This window comes from Barbatula barbatula (genome assembly GCF_947034865.1).
Source record: "Barbatula barbatula genome assembly, chromosome: 24".
NCBI lineage: Eukaryota > Metazoa > Chordata > Actinopteri > Cypriniformes > Nemacheilidae > Barbatula > Barbatula barbatula.
In genome coordinates, this window is record NC_136787.1 from 16,733,448 (window position 1) to 16,754,209 (window position 20,762).

The window sequence follows — 20,762 nt, forward strand, 5'->3', positions numbered from 1 at the left end:
TATTCTTCCTTGATTTCTTCTTCTGTTTTTCTTTTCTCTCTGACGCTTGAGTTCGTATTAAAGGCTGTGTGTTGCCGTGAGCGTCTCCCAGAGAAAAGAAAATCTTGTCTTTATTCCAGTGTGACAGGGATTACACCCTCTCATGTTCGTATATGTTTTGTCATATGACTCCTCAGAAAGTCCTTCAGTTTGCAGATGACAGCGGTCAGACGCTCTCCACACTAACCCGCTGATATCCTTCTCTTCCTCTCTGCCCTTTTGCTTTCTGTCTGTCGTCGTATGTGCCCTGTCTGTCTCTGTGTGTCCGGCAGTGGGCAGACAGACCACGGCCCCAGCCTCCGTCTCTGCGGCCGCAGCAGCAGCCGCCGCTGCTGCAGGTACCACCGCTGGTCTGGTGGAACAAGGTAGCCCCGCCCCATCACTTCCTATTGGAGCTCACCTTCCATCACTCTTCATGCTTCTCTCTGTCATCACGTTCATGTTTAGCATGGAGCTTCCAGCATGCAGCGGTATCGTCAGTTTCGAGCTCTGCACGGTGGAGGCCGCTGGCTGTTAGATCTTTACTCTTTCTCTTCTGTTTCTCTTGCAGTTTGCACACCACACCAAATTTTCTCTTTCTCTACCCTGATGGAGAAACCAGGTGATCAAACTGGAACAGACTGGATCTGGCTTTTCCAACAGGGTCTCTCTTACATACTTCTCCTTTCTTTCAGTTTCCATTAAAGTCTTTCTTTCTGTCTTTCTGTCTGTCTGTCTGTCTGTCTTTCTTTCTTTCTTTCTTTCTTTTTCTTTCGGTCTGTCTGTCTTTCTATCTTTCTTTCTGCTGTCTTTCTTCCTTCCTTCTTTCTTTCTTTCTTTCTTTCTGTCTTTCTGTGTGTCTGTCTGTCTTTCTTTCCGTCTGTCTTTCTTTCTTTGTCTTTCTCTCTTTCCTACCTTCTGTCTTTCTTACTTTCTTTCTGTCGTTCTTTCCTACCTTCCTTCTTTCTCTCTCTTTCTTTCTTTCTTTCCGTTCTTCTCTCCTTTTCCTTTTTTTCTCTTCTTTCTCTTTTGCTCAACCATAATCTCTGAATTCTTTATTTTTCTCTCTCGCCTGCGTCCCGGTGACTGGCCGTTGCACGAGAGCACACGCATGTGTTGTGATGCAGAAGAGTTTGGCGTGATTTGATCTGAGTGCATGTGTATATGTGTTAATAAAACCCCCAATGTCCTTCAGTGTTAAAAATCTATATTCATTTTTATTTTGGGATGAATCCATAGAGCAGATTTAAAAGAAATATCCTTACAGAAAGTTCTGTGGTGGTGATGGTGTACGGTGGCACGTTAATATTTTTACTCTGGTACGGAAATACATTTACCATGGTTTACTTTACCTAAATGTCAAGGGGCTACATCTGCGGTGTGCTGTCAATTACCAATTAATTTGATCATTTTGAAGCCTTGAAGGAAAATTGTCTAAAACATCATACACCATTTTATAAAAATATCAGTCGTACACTTCTTCGATGTGTGTGATTGGTTTGTTAAAGTTTATAAAATGTTTCAACATTATTGTAGTTGTAAGTGTGTGTAGCAGTGTGTGGTCTGGTTTACTTTCAGTGCAGGTCTTCACGGTTTTTTATCTCTCCTCCCACAGATGAGCAGTAAAAGTGATTCTCTAAACACCGCCATTGTGTTTTTGTGTTGGTTAATATTTTAGGTGAATCGGGTTTGTTGTGACCTCTAGATGTCACTATAATAGTGTCAGACTTGAAACGTAGTGTGGCAAAAAAACTAAGATTTGTAAATTAAACCAAAAATGGAAAGGAAACATCAAACTTAAACAGTTTAAAGTGACTGGCACACATTGACTGGCACCCTGCCATTCAACCACTGAACGAAAACCTCTTTTATCTCTCTATCTTAATCTATTCTTTCTTCATCTCTCCTTCTCATCATTCCTCTCTGGCTCTAAAACTTGTGGAAGGTAAGGTTCTCTTTCTCGCTTTACCCCTACTCCTCACGACACCTCCTGTATATGCACAGATGATAAGTCACTAGACTGCTTTAGAAACAGAATATTTCCATCTTTTCTCTACTGTGTTGCCATGGCAGTGAGGATGTGAATAATTTAACGTTTGAAAATCAGATTTGCTGACAGTTTCATTTCATTTGATTTCATTGTAGTGTAGTGTAGTGAGACTCTGCTGCTGGTCCCTTAAAAGGCTTTTAGTCAGTTTGACAAACACAGAAACAGGAGCAGGTGCATGCTGCCTCATGAGCTCACTATTTAAACATATTACACTTAAATTGAGCTGTGTGTGCGTGCGTGTGCAGCTGAAGATCAGAGACAAATGTCCAATGATTTGGCTAAATTTAACAAAACCTTCTAAAAACATTTGTGGTGGTTTTTGAAGTAAATCGCTTAAGCATTCTCACTTGTTTTCTGAGATTATGCCTTGATTTAAGTTTCTTTTTTACCTTCTCAAATTCTGTAGTAGACTTTAGTATTTACTATAGTAACTTATTGTAAAATACCTGGATAGTATAGTATGTCTACACCTTACTAGTAATATAGTAATGTATTATAGTATACTACATTATTGAAGTATATACTACAGTTTATGAATTTACTATACTAAATACTACATTACTACATTCATTATGCTATAGTTAGACAAATATGTAAAATTATAAACATGCACGTACACATTCCAGACATTTGCATGTACACCAGTGCATCTCCTGCACACGCATGTTAGTCTCTAACCCCTTCACTTGCACCAGATGTTAAACCATATTCATTGAGTAAAAGTCAAACCGGATGCTGTCGACTGCGATTCCCTGATGTTTTTGATGGCTTTAATCCTCTAGATGTGGGACAGGAGGGATGGTGGTGATGGTTGGGAGGGGTATTTCCCTGCTGGCTCGGACAGTTATGTGACATGTTTGGCCGAGCACCATTAACGCTCTGCTAATGTTGAGTGTCGCTGCCATCCCATCGTGCTGATGTTTTCTCTTACTCTTTCTCCATCTGCAGCAGCCAAGAGTCTGCTCAACAAGAAGGCCGATGTCAAGGTAAGACCTCCTCCACTCTTCTCTTATACCTCTCCTCTGCTCTTTTTTTGTCTTTCTGTCCTCATAATTCTCCTACCAGCTTGATATTCTATAAAGCAGACTGATTCTTTAAACTTTTGAGCGTTGATAGCAAATGTCTGTTTGTTAATTTTGCAGTCTGTTGAAATTTGTGTTTGTCTTCTGTAACATTAGATGGATGGGCTCTTTGAGGTGACCTGGTCACTGGGGTGGCAGTAATGACCAAAGTTGTATAGATAAAGGGAAGAGTAGTTTCTAAACACCGTAATACTTAATTTTTGTGTTGGTACAAAATGAAAAGAACACTAAACTTTTAAAGTGTTCATTGAAAAAAATGAATAGGCAACAAAGCAAATGATGGAATATGAGCAAAGATAAATACAAATCTGAGAGTAAACAAAGCATTGAGTAGGATTGAATCAGTTATTCATATTTTATTGATTCTCTTGTTTTTGACTACAGCAGTCATTCTCCCGACCCTTGACCCTTTTGCTCGTGTGGTGTTTTTTATAAAACCTCCTTAAGTTCTCTTAAATTCTCCTTTAAAAAACCTTTATCACTAAAGTGTTAAATATGTCTTTAATAATGATTTTTCATAATATTTTTTAAATATGTCTTTAATAATAATTAAAAAAGGCACAGAAGACATACATTTCCATCACTTTATTAGCCATAATAATGTATATTTTTGGCAAAAACCAGTATATAAAATACTTAAAATAACCAAAACAACTACATAAAGATGTTCTGATCTAAATAAAAAAAATGTTTTTATGTATTTAGAGATAAATGCAAACCTAAAGATACGAGGTGAATAGCGTCACCGCAGTTTCACAAAAAATAAACACGCTGAAATAGAGTTCACGTGTACATTTTGAAGTTAAATTGCAGCTAAATCGATATATGCAGAGTTGTGAAAAATTTACTATTGCACAGTAGATGTGCCCAGTAGTCTGGTGGTTTATATATTTTCTATTGTTGGATTTATCACTAGTCTGACACCCTACATTCCACCTTAACTTTCTTAAATTTCTCATTAATTTACCCATTCATTTGCCTCTTTCATCACTTGACGCAGTATCTCCATTTGCATTCCCATTCTAAACATTTCAGCGCTCAAAATAAAGTCACACATGTTGGTCTTTGATGAAGAGAACAGGCACAGATGTTGACATCTGACCCCTAATGGGCTGTTAGAGAAAGTGCACTTAAGAGGTGCAATTGTTCTGTTAACACGTAATCCTCTCTGACAGAATAAAGGTCGGCTTATACCTCCATCCCGCTGCAGAAGTAGAAATTAAACTATGCGTTCAGGATTGGATGAGGAGTATAATCTGTAAAATAATCCTCTGCGGTCAGTCGGGACAGACTCTCTCCCAGCATTCATCATACCTTACGTAATCGCTCAGCATGCCGTTTTTATGAGGCCGGTGCTAAAAAGCATTCGGAGGAAAATCCTGCCGTCCAATTCACCTCATTTCATCACTGTATATTTGTAACATTTAAGACCTGAATAAATGAAGCTGTTTCAGTCCTGGAGGTTTCGTTTGAAACAGGTCATAGATCAGTTATCTTTCTTAAAGACGTCTCATCGTTTTTAGATATTTTTTTATGTCCAATAACATAAGCGGAAGTTGAGGATAACAATTTCTGTTGCGATGGGTGATATGTTTTCTATTTTATTCTTATTTTTATACTGGAAGTTAGACAGTTACCAGCTAGTGTTAGTTAATAAATATGAAGGTTGATGAAAGGTTGATCTTATTACTTTTTTATTTACATTATATCAAGCAATAGACGTGTTAGCCTTTAAATGTAGAAAAGATTTTGAAGCCTGACAAACATTTAATATTTATTTATTTATTCAGATATTCTGCGCTATTCAATAGTACAACAATAAACAATAGGCAATATAGCCTTATGCTGATATGGTTACTGATACATCCACACTTTCTCATTTCTTTCTCTCTCTCGCTGTGCGGCCGAGTCTGAATCAGCACCGCCTGCTGCCCACCGTCAGCATTTTAGTCCAATTGTGTTCCCTTCACATTGTTCCCTCTGCCCTCTGCAACTCCACCACTGATTCACTCAAAAACCACCCTACGGGTACCGGCGACAGTGATGTTCATTTTCCTGCTGTTCTCAATTGCTTTTCAAGCAGGTGCGACTCTCATCTCCCTGTGATAGTAGGTTTCAGTTATGACCCGCTTTCCTTATCTCATTGCCAATCATGCCATGCTTTACCCACATACGCCTCGCTCTCTATCCATGATATCTTTCCATCCCAATTCCATATGTGTGTGAGATGGCAGAGGAGGGTGGGCTACCTCAGTAGGGAATGTAGCTCTCGCTCCAGGAATAGTCTGAACCCAGGGAACCAGGAGACAGAAATAGACACCTCCGCTGCACCTCGCTCATTGCTTAGCAACTGGCTCGTTTCTGATTCTGACAGTCCTCCATTCTGACATTTCCCTTCTTTTTATGTGCTCTCGTTTTCTCACATCTTGTCTTTTGCACCGCAGTATCAAGCAGAGCATCACTGCAGGAGAAATTGAGAGGATGTGGTTTAGAGTGATGTATCGCTGACAGACCCTCACAAATACAAGTTAACTTGAAAGTCAAGCGGGGACTCACCCCTGAAACACATGCACAGGTCACGAGTCACAATAATACATTTTCACAGAGATACTGTAGAAAAACGGTGAGGGGAAAGTCTTCAAGGGATACTCCAGCCAAGAAAAAGAATTCCCCATGTTTTACTCACCCTCAAGGCATCCTAACTGAATACGACTTTCTTCTTGAAGAATGATGCAGTCTGAGTTATAATACAACGTATCGTGGCATTTTTTTAGTTTTGTCGCAATAGGATACCATCTCCTCTGAACGGGGACTTTTGTTACTCTCATTTGCAGGAAAAACAAGCCTCAGGTTCACGCGCAGCCGAGGGATTAGATTAGATTAGATTAGATTCAACTTTATTGTCATTACACATATACAAGTACAGTGTAACGAAACGTAGTTTAGGTCTAACCAGAAGTGCAGTTAGCAAGTGCAGGATATACAGTTAGAATAAATACAGAATACAATATGAAAAATATAATACAGTGGGCATGGACTATAAAAATATTTTGCAGTAGGTGTGTTCTATGAAAATATGACAGTAACTATGAACAATATATACAGATGACTATATACTATGAGCATTAATGTACAGGTGGATATGAACAGATAATAATTTAGACTAAAATAGTGCAAGTGACTTAGGTATGCATAAATTATTGACATTAGCTATTAAAGTTGCAGTGCAATAGGTGAGTTAATGCAGTTGTAGAAGTTGATGCAGTTATTAAAGTTACGGTGCAGTATACGAATTAATGTAGTTAATAGGTTGCAGTCCAGAAGATGAGTTAATGCAGTTAATAAGGTTACAGAGCAGTAGATTAGTTAATGTAACGGATAACGGAAGATAGACATTATCATTAGTAGCGTTGTCAATATAGATATTTCTCTTTAACAAACCTATCGATTCACTTCAGAAGACCTTTGTTAAGACCACGGAAGAAAAAGGATACGAGGTATTAGAACTCCGACTGTATTATTCTTCAAGAAGAAAGTTATATTCAGTCAGGATGCCTTGAAGGTGAGTAAATCATGGAGAAATTAAGTTTTTCACATCACAGCGCACCTGAAATTATAAATCGCACATCCTCATGTCGTTCTAAACCCAAGTGACTTTATTCTTCTTTAGAAAAAAGTTTACACGGTTGTATATCTTGATATGGAAAGACTATTATCATTTGAGTGCCATCTATCAGGATGCAATTGTATTTTTTATAATTTATTTTATTTATTATTTATATCATTTATTTATTTGTTTTATTTACTGATATTTGTTATATTTATTTTTAGATTTTTATAGTTTTCAGTTTTATTTATCTTTGTTTCATTTGAGCTCTTTTACTTTTAGTCGTTTTGTTTTTTTTATTTGTTTATAAATGTTGTTATACATATTTGATTACTTTTTTATTTCTTATTTTCGTTTAGTTTTTATTTAATAATCTTAGTGCATCAACTTAAATGTTTTAATAATTTTTTTAAGTTTTAATCAAGTTTAAGTTTTTTCTATTTTATTTAGGCCTATATTTTAATAGATCTTAATTTTCAGAAATGGCTTAATAGTTTTTAGTTAATGTTTAGATGCTGGTTCTTTTTGTGTCATTTTGGAGCTCGACATCCCCAGTTCCCCTTCACATTTTTACTATTTTGCATGTAACATGTGCATGTTTGCATAAAGTCAAATGGGTTAAGCACATTTACCATTTCTATTTTGGGAAAACTAATCCTCACATGGGGTGAATTCAGGTTAATTGGGTCATTTTTCGATATTCATCTCAATGTCAAAATGTGTCCCAATCAACCTGATTTCCCCCTATATGATCGTTCGTGTACGTTAACCTCATTTATACACACCTTTAATATTTCAGCTGATCAATTTCTTACCAAATCACACACACCTGCCTTTTCTCAACTTTCCACCCCTTCATTATATGTTCTGTGTAATGAATATTCATCGTAACATGTTTTAACACTCTCATTCCATCCCTCCATCATCCCCACCCACACAGAAACGGAAATCCAGTTCAACCGTTCAATACATGGTGAGAATGATTTATCATCTTCATTTCTTTATGAGTTTATTCCAGTCTCATTATCCACTCCTTCATTCGCTTCCTCTGTTGGGCTTGTTTGTTATCTTTTATGCTCAGATATCAAGTGATTGATTTGAAAGGGTCAGATGGCATTAAATGACTCTTCAGGCGCCGGTTAGTGTGTTAGGAGTTGGACAGTTGTTAGTAAATGTTGTGTTTTGTCAGAACAGAGATTGGTGGTGATCTCTCTTTTGCCTTCCGTTTTGGTGCTGCTTTGTGTCTATTTGGTTGTTTTGTATGATTGTTCCTTGTGTTTTTTTTCTGGGAATAATTATCTTTATGGATGAGATATCCTATGGCATTTTTGCAAGCATCTGTTCTCTGGATTCTGATTTATCCTGCTGAAACACATATATCTTCAGGTGGTCATGTTGCTTTTTGGTTTGTTAGATGGTTTGTTGGTGGTCTGTGGTGATCATCAATCTATAACCTAGATCGTCTACCAGGTCAACTTTGACGACAACAGTTAGTAACCATCTGGACAGGATGTAAACGATATAAAACCAGAACCTTATTTTACCCAGGTTGAGTTGCAATAATTTTTTTATTTTCAAAAACCTAAATGTATGAATTGGGCCAAAATCATGACATCTCTCAAAAACGTATTCAGGTCCCAGTTTATTCACAAAATAAAAAAATGTTTTCCATTTTAAAAACTTGTTTTTGCATTCTGCTATTGTTTTTTATTATTATTTAGTATGGACATTGTCCCAAAAGTTCTCACAACTATAATGCATTTATTCTGGTTTAACTTTCAAACTCATTGAAGTGAAAATGAGAATGAAGTGGGATTCGCTATTAAAAATATTTCTTCAACCCTTTAAACATCCAGGCACATTTTGGTTTCAAGAATTGTGCATGTCATAAAAATCCTTATGTATTCTATAAATTATTTTTTGTTTTTGTGGGGAAGAATGTGACTTACTGACATTCACCCAAAAGTTCACTTAAAATAATGATCTTGAGGACAGACTATAATTGAGCGCTACAGATAAAATACAGACCTGGCCCACGCCTCCGAACACATTATCACCTCCTCTATCTCTCTTTCTTTATTTCTCTCTGTCTCTTGCCCTTATGCACCCCCAGACACCCTTTAACACCCTGTTTTGTGTTCCGCACAGCCACAGTCGAACAGCACCAAAAACAGCATAGTCACCAGTCCCAAAGGATCCGCCCCCCCTCCTACTCTGGTATTTACATCCTTATTTCTCTCTGTCCATCTTTCCCTTCTACTCGTCTGTCGCTTTGGCTTCCTTCTCCCGTCTCGCGAGTGTCTATCTGTGTTAGCGTCCAGCCGTGTAAGACCACCTGTCACACACTCTGTGTGTTTGTGAACGACAGCTTGAATCTATGCGTCCTCTGTGTCACAGTTCAGATTTTTAAGAGTTGTTTAGATTGTCGTTTTATTCGGCGTCATGTTTTAGTTCTCGTGTTGATACAGTCGGTGAGTGTTTGTGCATGAATTTGTGTGTTTTGTCGTGTCTTTTCCGATCAGATATGTTTTCTCTGTGATCGACTTTGACCGTGCTTTTGTTCGAACGTTTCATTGAATATACGTGTGTAAATATACATGTCTGTCTGTATGTCTCTGTTTGTGTCTGTCTGTCTGTGTGTGTCTGTGATTCCTAATACACCCTTCTCAATAAACTCCATACTTGATCACAAAGTATTGAGGTGCTTGAGTTTCTGTTGAATCTGAAATAATGTGCAGAACCAGTTATGAGAAAAAAAGTACTTGGAGCTTTAAAATAGCCACAGAATTATAGAAATGCTCTTTCAGAGTAGCTTTAGCAAGTTTTCCTTAACAAGAAATTATATTTAAAAATGTTCTTTAAACTTAAAATTAGCCTCTGGTTACCTTTCGGTTTGGTACATTGACATCTAACGGTTGAGCTTAGTCTAAATTCATAATATTGGAGAGACAAGTTTAGCCAAGTAACAGTCACTCTATTGTTTGTGAATGGTACCGGAAGATAAGGGCAGTCCACGAACGCGCAGTAACATTTGTTTATGTAGTCACTTTGAAACCGTCTCTAGTAATCTGTTGTAAAAACTGTAGTATACATAGTGCTTATGAACTACAGTAAACATTAAAATAGTATTTGTCATGTAGCAGTAAAATATAAATCTAAAGCTCTTAAATTAAGATTTAATCAACTTAAATTTGGTGAAAGTCTTTGAAGCACATACAGAATATTGAAATCTAAGTAATTCTATGAATTCTCATTGTTTGTTAAACATCTTTTAAGCCTCTGTTGTCACAAAATCATCGTTTTAGCTCTGGGCTTTCAAAATCTGACTGTTTAGTGTGTTAAAAAATGTCAAGCTCCTCTTAAAAGCTTCAAAAATATGAGAACAAAAGGCTGCGCTTGCACATTAGCATCAGCAGACAAACAAAGCTTCATGTTATGTGTTTGAAGCACACAGGATTTAAAATATTAGAATACAGAGTGACTTTTTGGAAGATAAAGCACTCTCCTGTCAGTTCACGAGTTTATACACTTTAAAACAGTTCTCTTAAACTTTAGTTTTTATTAGGATGTATATCTGTTGAGTTCTACATGAATCAGATAGTGTTTACAGCCGTGGACAGTCATCTTCAGATCTTCTGTTTTGACCTTGAGCTAATATCCACCAATAACTTTCTGTCCTGTCTCTCAAACACTGCGAGTACCTCTCTCTTCATCTCTCTTTAATCTCCTTTGGCTAAAACGATCTTCTTGTTTTATTCTTGCCATCTCTCACCTCCATCTCATTTTGCTTCTCTTTGTTCTCTCTTTCTCTGGTTTTCTTCTCTTTATTTCTCTCTGTAGGAACCTCAGACCACTGTTATCCATAACCCAGTGGATGGGACCAAGGTACATTCTCTCTCATCCCTCCTGTCTCATCCCTCTGTCTCCCATACTCATCCCTCTCTCCTCTGCTATGCACGTCTGGTGCCAGCGTTCTCCTTATTCTGGGAAGCGGGCGAGATGTTGTTTTGGTGTTGTGGGTGAGCGTGTTTTCAGATTGAGACAGGAGGAAATGGGGTTTTCACACGAGTTGAAAGTGATAACGAATGCTTGTGTAATGCAGTATTCTCAGTGTTGAATTAAATTTTTATTTACTTTTCTAGAATAGAAAGGAATATAATTCTATTCTGTTCATTCATTTACATTTAAATGTTTCTATATATTAAAGAGAGGGGGCAGGGGTTACTAGTGAGGGGTGGGCTCGCATGCATTATTTTAATGCGTCAGAAGCTAAATGAGAGCTGGTTAGCGTGTGTGTAGGCGGCCGTGTGATCTTTGTGCTGCCACCTGCATCAGAGGTGTGGAGAAGACGAAAAGACACAGAAAGGCACAGTAAAGCTTTGAGGTCTAATATTCAGTGTTACAGCCTCACCAGGTGGCTGATGGGGGAATGAAAGACTCTGGTGTGGATCTGGAACTGTTTCTGTATTACGTACGACTTCATTTGTGGTGACATCACACTCATGTCAGTGGCAGTATCGGTTGTGTTGATGTGGAGTTAGTGACCGTACGTTGAGTGTGTGTGTGGTGTTAGTGATGTGTGTGTTTGTGATGGTGTGTGATTGGTCAGTAATTAGTTTTGTCTGGCTTGCAGGAATCTTCAGACAGCAGCAACACAACAATCGAGGATGAAGATGTCAAAGGTCAGTTAAGTTGCATTGTTATAATTTCATTCCATTTTTATGAAACTGATTTTAGATCGGCTATACCAAGTAAAGTGCTTTGACATTGAAAAATAATCGATCTCTAAGAAAACCTGCTACTAAACCTGCAAACATGTTCATAGTGTAGTATAAAAAACACTGATGAAAAAACTCAAACCAGATGCATTTCATTGTGTTTGAAATGTTTACCCCACTGTAAAAAGGGTTAAGCCCACACAACAACAACAAAATCTTAGTACCAGTTTCTTTTTTTTTTCTTGTTTACTCATCTTTTGATCAAGTAGTCTATCTCAACAAAATCTTCCTAGGAATTGCAAAAATAAAAATCAATTGAACCCTAGGGAAATAACTGGACAACAAGCAAATACTATGGATTTAAGTCCATACGTTTACTTACTAGGGATGTAACGATTCACCATGAGCCGGTTGAAAATCGATATTATATGTGATGATTCAAGTCAGTTGATATGTAAAACGAATCGAAACACATGTTTTGAACAGCAGGGGCCGCTGTATTTACTGCAAACTTGAAAAAACGTGGATATGCGTGGTGCACTTTCGAGACAATAACAAAAAGCTAAATGACGTTATGAAGGAGAGTGGAAGTATGGGACGTGTTGTTTTCATCATCCAGAGGCGTATGGAGATCGCCCATCATGTTCACAGACGACGTCATGAATGAATATTTTATGTCATCGTAATGAACTAGCTGGCAAGAAACGTGGAATGTTAACCAAGCGAATGATATTGGACTTTGTCAATTGATTTGGTCGCGTAATGCTACACAGTTTTACGTGTTTAAACGTAAAAGTCATACAGTTAAACTACGTTTACGCTTTTTGGGGTTTCCTTTACTCGCCAAAGAGTAATTGTGATCCATAATAACAGAACATAACCTCATTCCACATCAATCAGGAAACATCATTCATTAAAAACATCTCTACATACAACAGGCATTGAAACCATTTTCAACAACAACTGCAGTCATGAAGTTAGCAAACACTGAAACAGGAATCCTATTCAAAACTGAACTCAATATGCCATATGGATTTTTTTAACAGTGATAAGCAGGCCGCATGAATTCCTCTCAAGCCTTTAGTTTAAGTGCTCACTCAATTCTCTCTGAACCTGCTCTTCTGGGAGACATTTGAGAACACTCCAAAGGCACCTTGACTGTGTTTTTATCCGTAGGAACAAGAAAAGTGTGAGAGATGTGAACTAAGGCTCTGCGTGTGTGTCATGTCACTTTGTTCATTTGTAAAAATGACAAAAGTGTGCGGGACTGTTTGTTAACCTTGTTATTATTTTAGCCCTTATAACAGAATGTGGTCAACCTCTCTTCTTCGCTCCCTCTTTCCCAGTATTACTTTCTAAATTTCTTCTTCCCGTTAATAGGGAAAAGCCTAGATAGTGGTTCAGTTAAAGCCCCCACTGACGTCAGCCAATCACCTCTAAGCTCCGCCCCTCCCGTCTTCTGTAAGTCTTGACTGATGTGCACAGGTTTGGTTTGGTGGGTGCTGCATCTTTCAGCCATCACTAACATCCCAACAAAGTCCAGTACAAACACAGCATCAGCAGAGTAGATGTGCTTGATCTGAGTGACTTTCAACACCCTGATCTGAGTGGATTTTCCTTTATTAACTGTTGCGCTATGACTCTGTGGTGTAGTGGTTAAAGCTCAGGATTGGTGATCAGTAGTTTGACCACTTACTTTAGCAGTCAGGACAAAATATTTTCAGTGTTCACGTATTGTCATATTCCAAAGCCAAACAACAAAAAGGGATGGTTTGGCATGTATTTGGACGCTTCACCTGCACACATAGCTCTCTTGAGACGCATGGGTTTGATGAAACGTCATGTTCTCTTCAGTTATTATTACTCCTCTCCTCTCACGTGTATCCAGCCACCAAACTGACAGACATCCTTGGCTGCGCTCGCAGGGGTTCGGGACCTGCGGCCGCTTGTGACAGTGAAGTCACTCCCTCCCCTCCATACAGCCCCATCACGCAGAGTGAGTGCAGCGCCCCCTGCAGGACTCATCAACCAATCCAGCGTACACACACTCGTGCACATGGTCCAAAATGAACTGTAAATATTGCTTTGACTGTGTCAATGCATCTATATTTGTCTTTACTTTTTAGTTTTTTCAATTTAAATTAAAAAATAAAGTTTTAAGTCTTATTTCTTATTTTCATTTATTCATTTAGCAAATGCTTTACAGATCAGATACCATTAAACATATCAGTGACAATTTGTCACTTTAAAATGCTAAATGTGTGGCTCAGTACCGTTTAATAAAATTAAAAGACTAATAAATCAACAAAATAAGGTATAAAGAGCAAGGTAAAAACAGAATTAAAGTCCATGTGAACCTGAAGTTGCGATCGTTTTTACTTCAATATTTTGACGCATTTCTGAGTGAAATGGAATTTCGAATGAGAAAAATTGTAGGCGTGGCTTTCGTCTTTCTCTGCGATTTGATTGGATGTATAAAAACAGTCGTTGCATTTTGAAATGGAACTGGCAGCAGACTGACAGTTGAAAGGGCGGTGTTGACAGATGCTCCACCCAAGCTGTCTAACATCCGTCATTTAAGATGGATAGTCGCTACAGGACGAAAGTGCATTTTCAGATTTTTTAATTGGAGATTATGAGCGCACACGGATTAAATAAAAAAATGACTAATGATAAACTATTTACAATAAACGTGGCAGTATTTAATGAAAAAACAGGCATTGTAGTTTTTTAATTCACTGTGACTTAGAAATAGACCATTTATATAGATGTTCAATGTAGTACTGTATATAGGTATAGAACCACCGTATTTGATGAGTGTTTATTTTGGACCATGTTTACAGTGTGTCTGAGTGTTTGAACACCTCTGTTTTTGATTCCCCATCAGAAGATGTCTCCTGTATTGTATCATTTTATGTCTGTTTTTTATTTTTATATCGTTCCATCTCTCCCCTTATGATGGGTTCATGTCAATATCCTGACCCTCTCAGCCCGGTTCACAGATCTGGTGACTGGTGTGGGTCGAACACCCACCCAGCATCCTCAGATGGAGTCAACTACCTCTCGAACCTGTGTCCCCCCTCCCCAGGCCTCATTCCCCCTGACCCCGCCCCCCTCTGGTCCCTCTGTGTCTGTACAGAGTGAGTACAGTGTGCTGAGTCCCTGTGTGTGTGAAATTGAGTCTTGAAATACTAATACAACTAAAATATGTGCGCTCTTACTCTTCGTAAAGGCAGCCAATCATGCGGGAGCATCCCATTTTCAGTGTTGTGTGCATGTCGTGGGAGGCTGAAATGAGGGAGAGCATCTTCTCTGAGTCAGCACTACTCTCACTGATTCTGCCAGTGTTTGACCTCAGTGTCACATTTGTCTTGGAGAAATTGGCTGGGTTTTTCCTGACTAATTTATTGGGCACGAATTTGTCCCTGCATCCATTTGCCAGGAAGATAATGGTTTATATGCTAATAAAGGTTTGTTTTCAAATGCTTTTTAAAAAACACAAAACAAAATTTTTTCCTCTGCATGTAATGAGTGAAATTGTCGAAGTTTGGAAAAAGTTTTTGTTAAAGCTTCTATCTCTAACCTTTCTGGATAAATAAACATATCAGTTATTGAATAAGTATATTAAAATGTGTAAATAATCTGCAATTTGATATCAGAGAAGCAAAGTTCTGAATCAGCTTTAACTGTTTGGAAGTCCTCAGTTTTGAGTTGAGTTTATTGAACGAGATTATGTAGCATGATTTATGTATCTCCCCCACACAGCACGCAAGCAAGAAATTATCAAAATCACAGAACAGCTGATAGAAGCCATCAACAATGGTGACTTTGAGGCTTACGCGTGAGTAACATTCTGCTTCTATTGTAATCCACCAAACTACTATCTATCGAAGTAATAGAACAGCATATTTGTTGTAGGAAAATCTGTGACCCTGGACTGACCTCCTTTGAACCCGAGGCTTTGGGGAACCTGGTGGAGGGCATGGACTTCCATAGATTTTACTTTGAGAACTGTAGGTGTATTCATGTGCAAATGATCACAATTGCATGAAAGTGATTTTAATGTATGATCCAAAGACTATAAACCTCAGTATGTGTTTGTTTACAGTGCTGTCGAAGAACAGTAAGCCCATCCACACCACCATCCTGAACCCTCACGTGCATCTGATCGGGGAAGATGCTGCCTGCATCGCATACATCCGCCTCACCCAGTTCGTCGACGGGCAAGGCAGACCGCGCAGCAGCCAATCCGAAGAGACCCGTGTATGGCACCGTCGCGACTCAAAATGGCAGAACGTTCATTTCCATTGCTCTGGCGCGCCAGCCGCTCCTCTCCAGTGAAGGTGTGAATCTAGATTTGTAATTTATAAAGGTGTGAATCTGGATTTGTAATTTATAAAGGTGTGAATCTGGATTTTTTATTTATAAAGGTGTGAATCTGGATTTTTTATTTATAAATGTGTGAATCTGGATTTGTCATTTATAAAGATGTGAATCTGGATCTTTACCTTATAAAGATGTGAATCTAGATTTGTACCTCATTAAGGTGCGAATTTGGATTTGCAATTTATAAAGGTGTGAATCTGGATTTGTAATTTATAAAGGTGTGAATCTGGATTTGTACCTTATAATGATGTGAATGTAGATTTGTACCTCATTAAGGTGTGAATCTAGATTTGTAATTTATAAAGGTGTGAATCTGAATTTGTACCTTATAAAGGTGTGAATCTGGATTTGTACCTTATAAAGGTGTGAATCTGGATTTGTAATTTGTAAATGTGTGAATCTGGATTTTTACCTTATGAAGGTGTGAATCTGGATTTGTAATTTATAAATGTGTGAATCTGGATTTGTCATTTAAAAAACTGTAAATCTGGATTTGTCATTTATAAAGATGTGAATCTGGATCTTTACCTTATAAAGATGTTAATCTAGATTTGTACCTCATTAAGGTGCGAATTTGGATTTGCAATTTATAAAGGTGTGAATCTGGATTTGTACCTTATAAAGGTGTGAATCTGGATTTGTAATTTGTAAATGTGTGAATCTGGATTTTTACCTTATAAAGGTGTGAATCTGGATTTGTAATTTATAAATGTGTGAATCTGGATTTGTCATTTATAAAGGTGTGAATCTGCATTTGTCCCTTATAATGATGTGAATGTAGATTTGTACCTCATTAAGGTGTGAATCTAGATTTGTAATTTATAAAGGTGTGAATCTGGATTTGTACCTTATAAAGGTGTGAATCTGGATTTGTAATTTGTAAATTGTGAATCTGGATTTTTACCTTATAAAGGTGTGAATCTGGATTTGTAATTTATAAAGGTGTGAAAATGGATTTGCACATTGATATACTTTGTTCATATACTTCATATACTTGCCTTTACAAATAAAAACAAATATTTTGACCAAAATAAAACTATACAAACAAATCTTATATTTATATAGATTTCTAAATACTATAAGTCAGTTGATATAAAGGTTCATCAGAAACTGTCAAAAGCACATTAAAATCTTAATCAACCTAAAGAAGTAACTGCATAATACTCTACCAAATGATGTTCCGGAGTAGCCTATTTTAATCCTCCTAAACATTCGAAACAGCAGCTTTGGATGAAAACTTTCTCGCTCTGTTTTTTTATTTTAGTGGATATATTGGAAGTGAAGGCCCCTCGTGGAGGTGAAGGACAGGGACGACTAATAGGATGGCCGCAGGGATCCAGTGTCGGATCGCTCTGAAATACCCAGCTTTCCAACTCTGGACACAGCCATCCTCCACTGCATGCCAACCAATAATAATCTCACATCCTGTGGGCAGCTCTCAGACACCTTTGGCACTCGCAGACCCTCTGACCCAACCTGGCACGCTACCACTTATCTTAAAGCCAAGACTTAACACATATGTGAGAACAGCATAAATGAATCATGAAGATCAATCATAGACTCAAGGTTCTCATCTGTAACCTTTTCTATATCCCGCACGATTGCCTTTACCCCCATAAGTCCCCTTGCACCCTTGTGATCTTGAATACAGTAGATCATGTTTTAATAAAATCTTATTATTATTTTTATTATAATTATAATTATTGTATTAATTATTGGTACTGCAATGATTATAATTATTAGTTCTGTCAGGATTCTAAATATCGCTGTTGTTCTATTGAGATTGTATATTTGATGGTCAAATTACCGGTGTTGGTTGTAACACAATTTTGTTGAATTTTTTTTTAAGCATGGATTTAGAGTTTTCTGGTAAATTGAAGTCAGCACTGTATAGTGTAGATCAAGTTTACGTCTCGCTGTTAAAATGAACGGGCTCACAGCGTCACATCACACGTTCGTATGTAAGATCGACGTCAATTTTACACATATGTGGTGATGGGCAGATTCTCGATTACCGTGATCAATGTCTGTGATTGCAGGGTGTTGTTTTTAAATAGCTTGGTGGTCACCATTGACTGATGCTCTTGGAGGCAGCTGACATCATTGCACTAGTGGGTTCGGCCTCTTTCTAATGTATCTGCGGGTAACTTTTTCACTAAATCTCTCTGCTTTCGCTTATGAGACTGTCTGTATCCACCTCAATGTGTTTGGCCCACAGTGACGATTACATGCAGTATGTGTCTTTGTTATCGACAATCTGTGCTGATCTGAGCTTATTTATCGCTCAGAAAGTCTTGTTGGGATGTACGTTTACAATCATAATATCTGTTTAAGGGTAAAGACAGAATAAATGTAGCCTGGAGGTTTCAGATCTGTGAAATAAGACTGTTTGATGGATGATTTTGTAGGACTGAGGAGATGAGTATGAGAGGGAATACTGAATGTTGTGTTTTATAAAGGCCTTTATTCTGGAAGCAGTGTGTTTGGATGTAGAACGGTAGGATTTTAATAGCCATTTTGGTTACCACGGAGATCAGCAAGCTGCATATTCTTCATATTGAGACTGGTATGAAAGATTGATCAGATTTTATTGTATTTCTATAAGGAAACTTGTAATTCACCTCAACTCAGGCGCCTACAGCGATCATACAATTTTTTCCTGTATTTTTGTGTGATGGATCTGAACCGGTTTTGTTCCTTTGTGTTAGTTTTATTTTTATTTTGTTGAGTGTGTGTAAGTTATAATGCAATGATACAGCTTGGAGGCATGTCTACCTGATATCCCGAATGTGAAAGCGTAAATAATGCAGAAAATCATCACGCCACAGTTTGAATGACAGTTAAGGATCAGCAGATGTGTTTACTGTTGTGTTTGTTTTCCTTTCATCTGTGAATAGAACCTTACTCGTGTCAGTTTGAAAAGAACATCATGTTTCTTCACTTAGAGAGATTAAGGTTGGGTTTGGCTGAACACGAGGGCTGACATCTCGTACTGACGTCCTGTCAAAAGATTTAATTCATGTATCCTGCTGAATGTGGGCCTCACGTCATTGTGTCTTGTGTTGTTTTTTTATTTTACTCTGTTTTATTTTTGAAGTCACAGGGGAAACTCAATGTGAATGGTGATGAAGGCAGCGAGCACTTGTACAAACAGCAAATCTCAGCCCCATGTCGACAAACCGGTGTCGTTTCTTTCTAATATGTGTTTCGTATTGCAAATAACCATCAGAGAGTTCAGTTCAAGTTTTAACAAAGCGGATATCTTGTAAAACTACCGCTACATAGTGTTCACTAAATATAGGTGTCAATTATGCATGATCTTTGCAATATTCAAAGTTTAGTGGGTTTTTTTTTCATTCTGTTAATTTTTACTGAATGCTGGTGATCTATTTTTGAGCTTTGTAAGTGCATATAACAATTTTTGTCTAAAATGATGACTATATTAATGATAATGACTGTATCATGGTGTACTTCTTATGATTGTATGGCATGCTTTTGTAAAGGCGCTGGTTGTTGTTTGAGCAGAGTTGATTGAGCGTGTATAAAATGTGAAATGATGAAAAGGGTGTTTGATAGCGCGGCTCAATCTCTGCTGTCACACTAGATCACATTATGCATGTGTGTTAATATGACATGAATCGTGCTTTGGCTGCAAAAGGGACCTCGATTAATGTCTATGTTCAGTGTGCGCAGCTCTGCTAAAATGTTCATATTTTGATCAATTACATTATTTGTGCTTTGCCAATACTTTACTGAGAAATTACTCTTTAGAGGGCACTATTAACCACCAAGAGTTTTTAAATTACAGTATGAGTAAAAGTGCGAGAATTCACCTGAAAGTATCTTTGCAGTTTATCACTTTTTTTGTTTAAATGGAAACACAATCTTGTAAGAAGGCCATGCACTGATAGTAATGTGATTAGTATTGATGAAACCTAAGCAATTATAGATATACAGTATTTACATTGTTTGCGTGCATGCATGAGAGAGAGAGAGAGAGAGAGGGAGGGAGGAAGAAAGAGAATCAGTGTTGTTTCTCTAGCAGTGACACACAACTGCTCCAACAACAACAAGAAATTTCTAGTGTTCCCCGACGACCTTTTTTATCTTTTGCTTTCCAACTTTTGCAGTTTATATGTATATAATCCCAAATCCTGCAACGAGATGTGGATTTTATTCAGTTATGAAAAATAGATTCAAGTCATTAGTCTCATGAATATTCACATCCGTTCTTCCAACGTGCTATCTCTCTTTTTCTCTTTATGTGTTCTATAGAGATGTACTAAGATGTTATCGGTATTATCAATAAAAGGACTCATGTCAAAACTCATGGAATTCTGTTTTCCATACTATCAAATGAGATCCCTTTCAAAGAACTACTGCATACGGGTATAACCTCTGGGTTATCTTCTAGGAGCAGTGAGGTTCACTCTGAACCTGATAAGATAAGACTGTGTGAGTTTATTTCCCAGCAGAGCCAAAGTACAGTTGTGACCGTCACAACTATCCGTTTGTACTCAGCAGAACATATATATCCAAAGTATAAACAATACCTCTGTACCTTGACCATTTCAATCATTAATGTGATTGAACTAATCTAATCTTCATTTGTAACATCATTGTTTTAAGGAATCAACAAAACATGTTTCAGAACGTTCTGACAAATGGACACGATGCACAAGATCATCTTTTAACGTGTTCAAAGGCCAAGGGGAGCCTGTCACTTACCTCACAATAGAAACCATCACAGACATCCTAATAGTATTGCATTTATCATTTTAAAGAAAACTATTTGGTCTCTACTGGTAATGTCAGATGTTATTACTGATCAGATGTTATGACAAACGGGAACCAGCAGAACACCTTTAAATCCGACTGGAACAAGACGCAAAACACTCTAA

The 20,762-nt window shown here is 37.7% G+C and overlaps 1 protein-coding gene across 4 annotated transcripts in view; it reads left to right on the top strand.

Annotated features, from left to right (window-relative positions):
* Nucleotides 1-17,247, top strand: part of camk2b2 (calcium/calmodulin-dependent protein kinase (CaM kinase) II beta 2) — a 33,611-nt gene extending 16,364 nt beyond the window's left edge. The window contains exons 13-22 of one of the 4 annotated variants that reach the window (XM_079449056.1): nt 312-404; nt 3,017-3,054; nt 7,698-7,730; nt 8,906-8,974; nt 10,598-10,642; nt 11,391-11,439; nt 15,241-15,316; nt 15,394-15,488; nt 15,584-15,818; nt 17,126-17,247. In XM_079449056.1, the coding sequence (XP_079305182.1) occupies nt 312-404; nt 3,017-3,054; nt 7,698-7,730; nt 8,906-8,974; nt 10,598-10,642; nt 11,391-11,439; nt 15,241-15,316; nt 15,394-15,488; nt 15,584-15,816 (731 nt within the window). In that variant the 3' untranslated portion in view covers nt 15,817-15,818; nt 17,126-17,247. The remainder of the gene's footprint in view (nt 1-311; nt 405-3,016; nt 3,055-7,697; nt 7,731-8,905; nt 8,975-10,597; nt 10,643-11,390; nt 11,440-15,240; nt 15,317-15,393; nt 15,489-15,583; nt 15,819-17,125) is intronic. The other 3 variants (XM_079449053.1, XM_079449054.1, XM_079449055.1) reach the window with 3 other exon arrangements.
* Nucleotides 17,248-20,762: the final 3,515 nt, after the last annotated feature.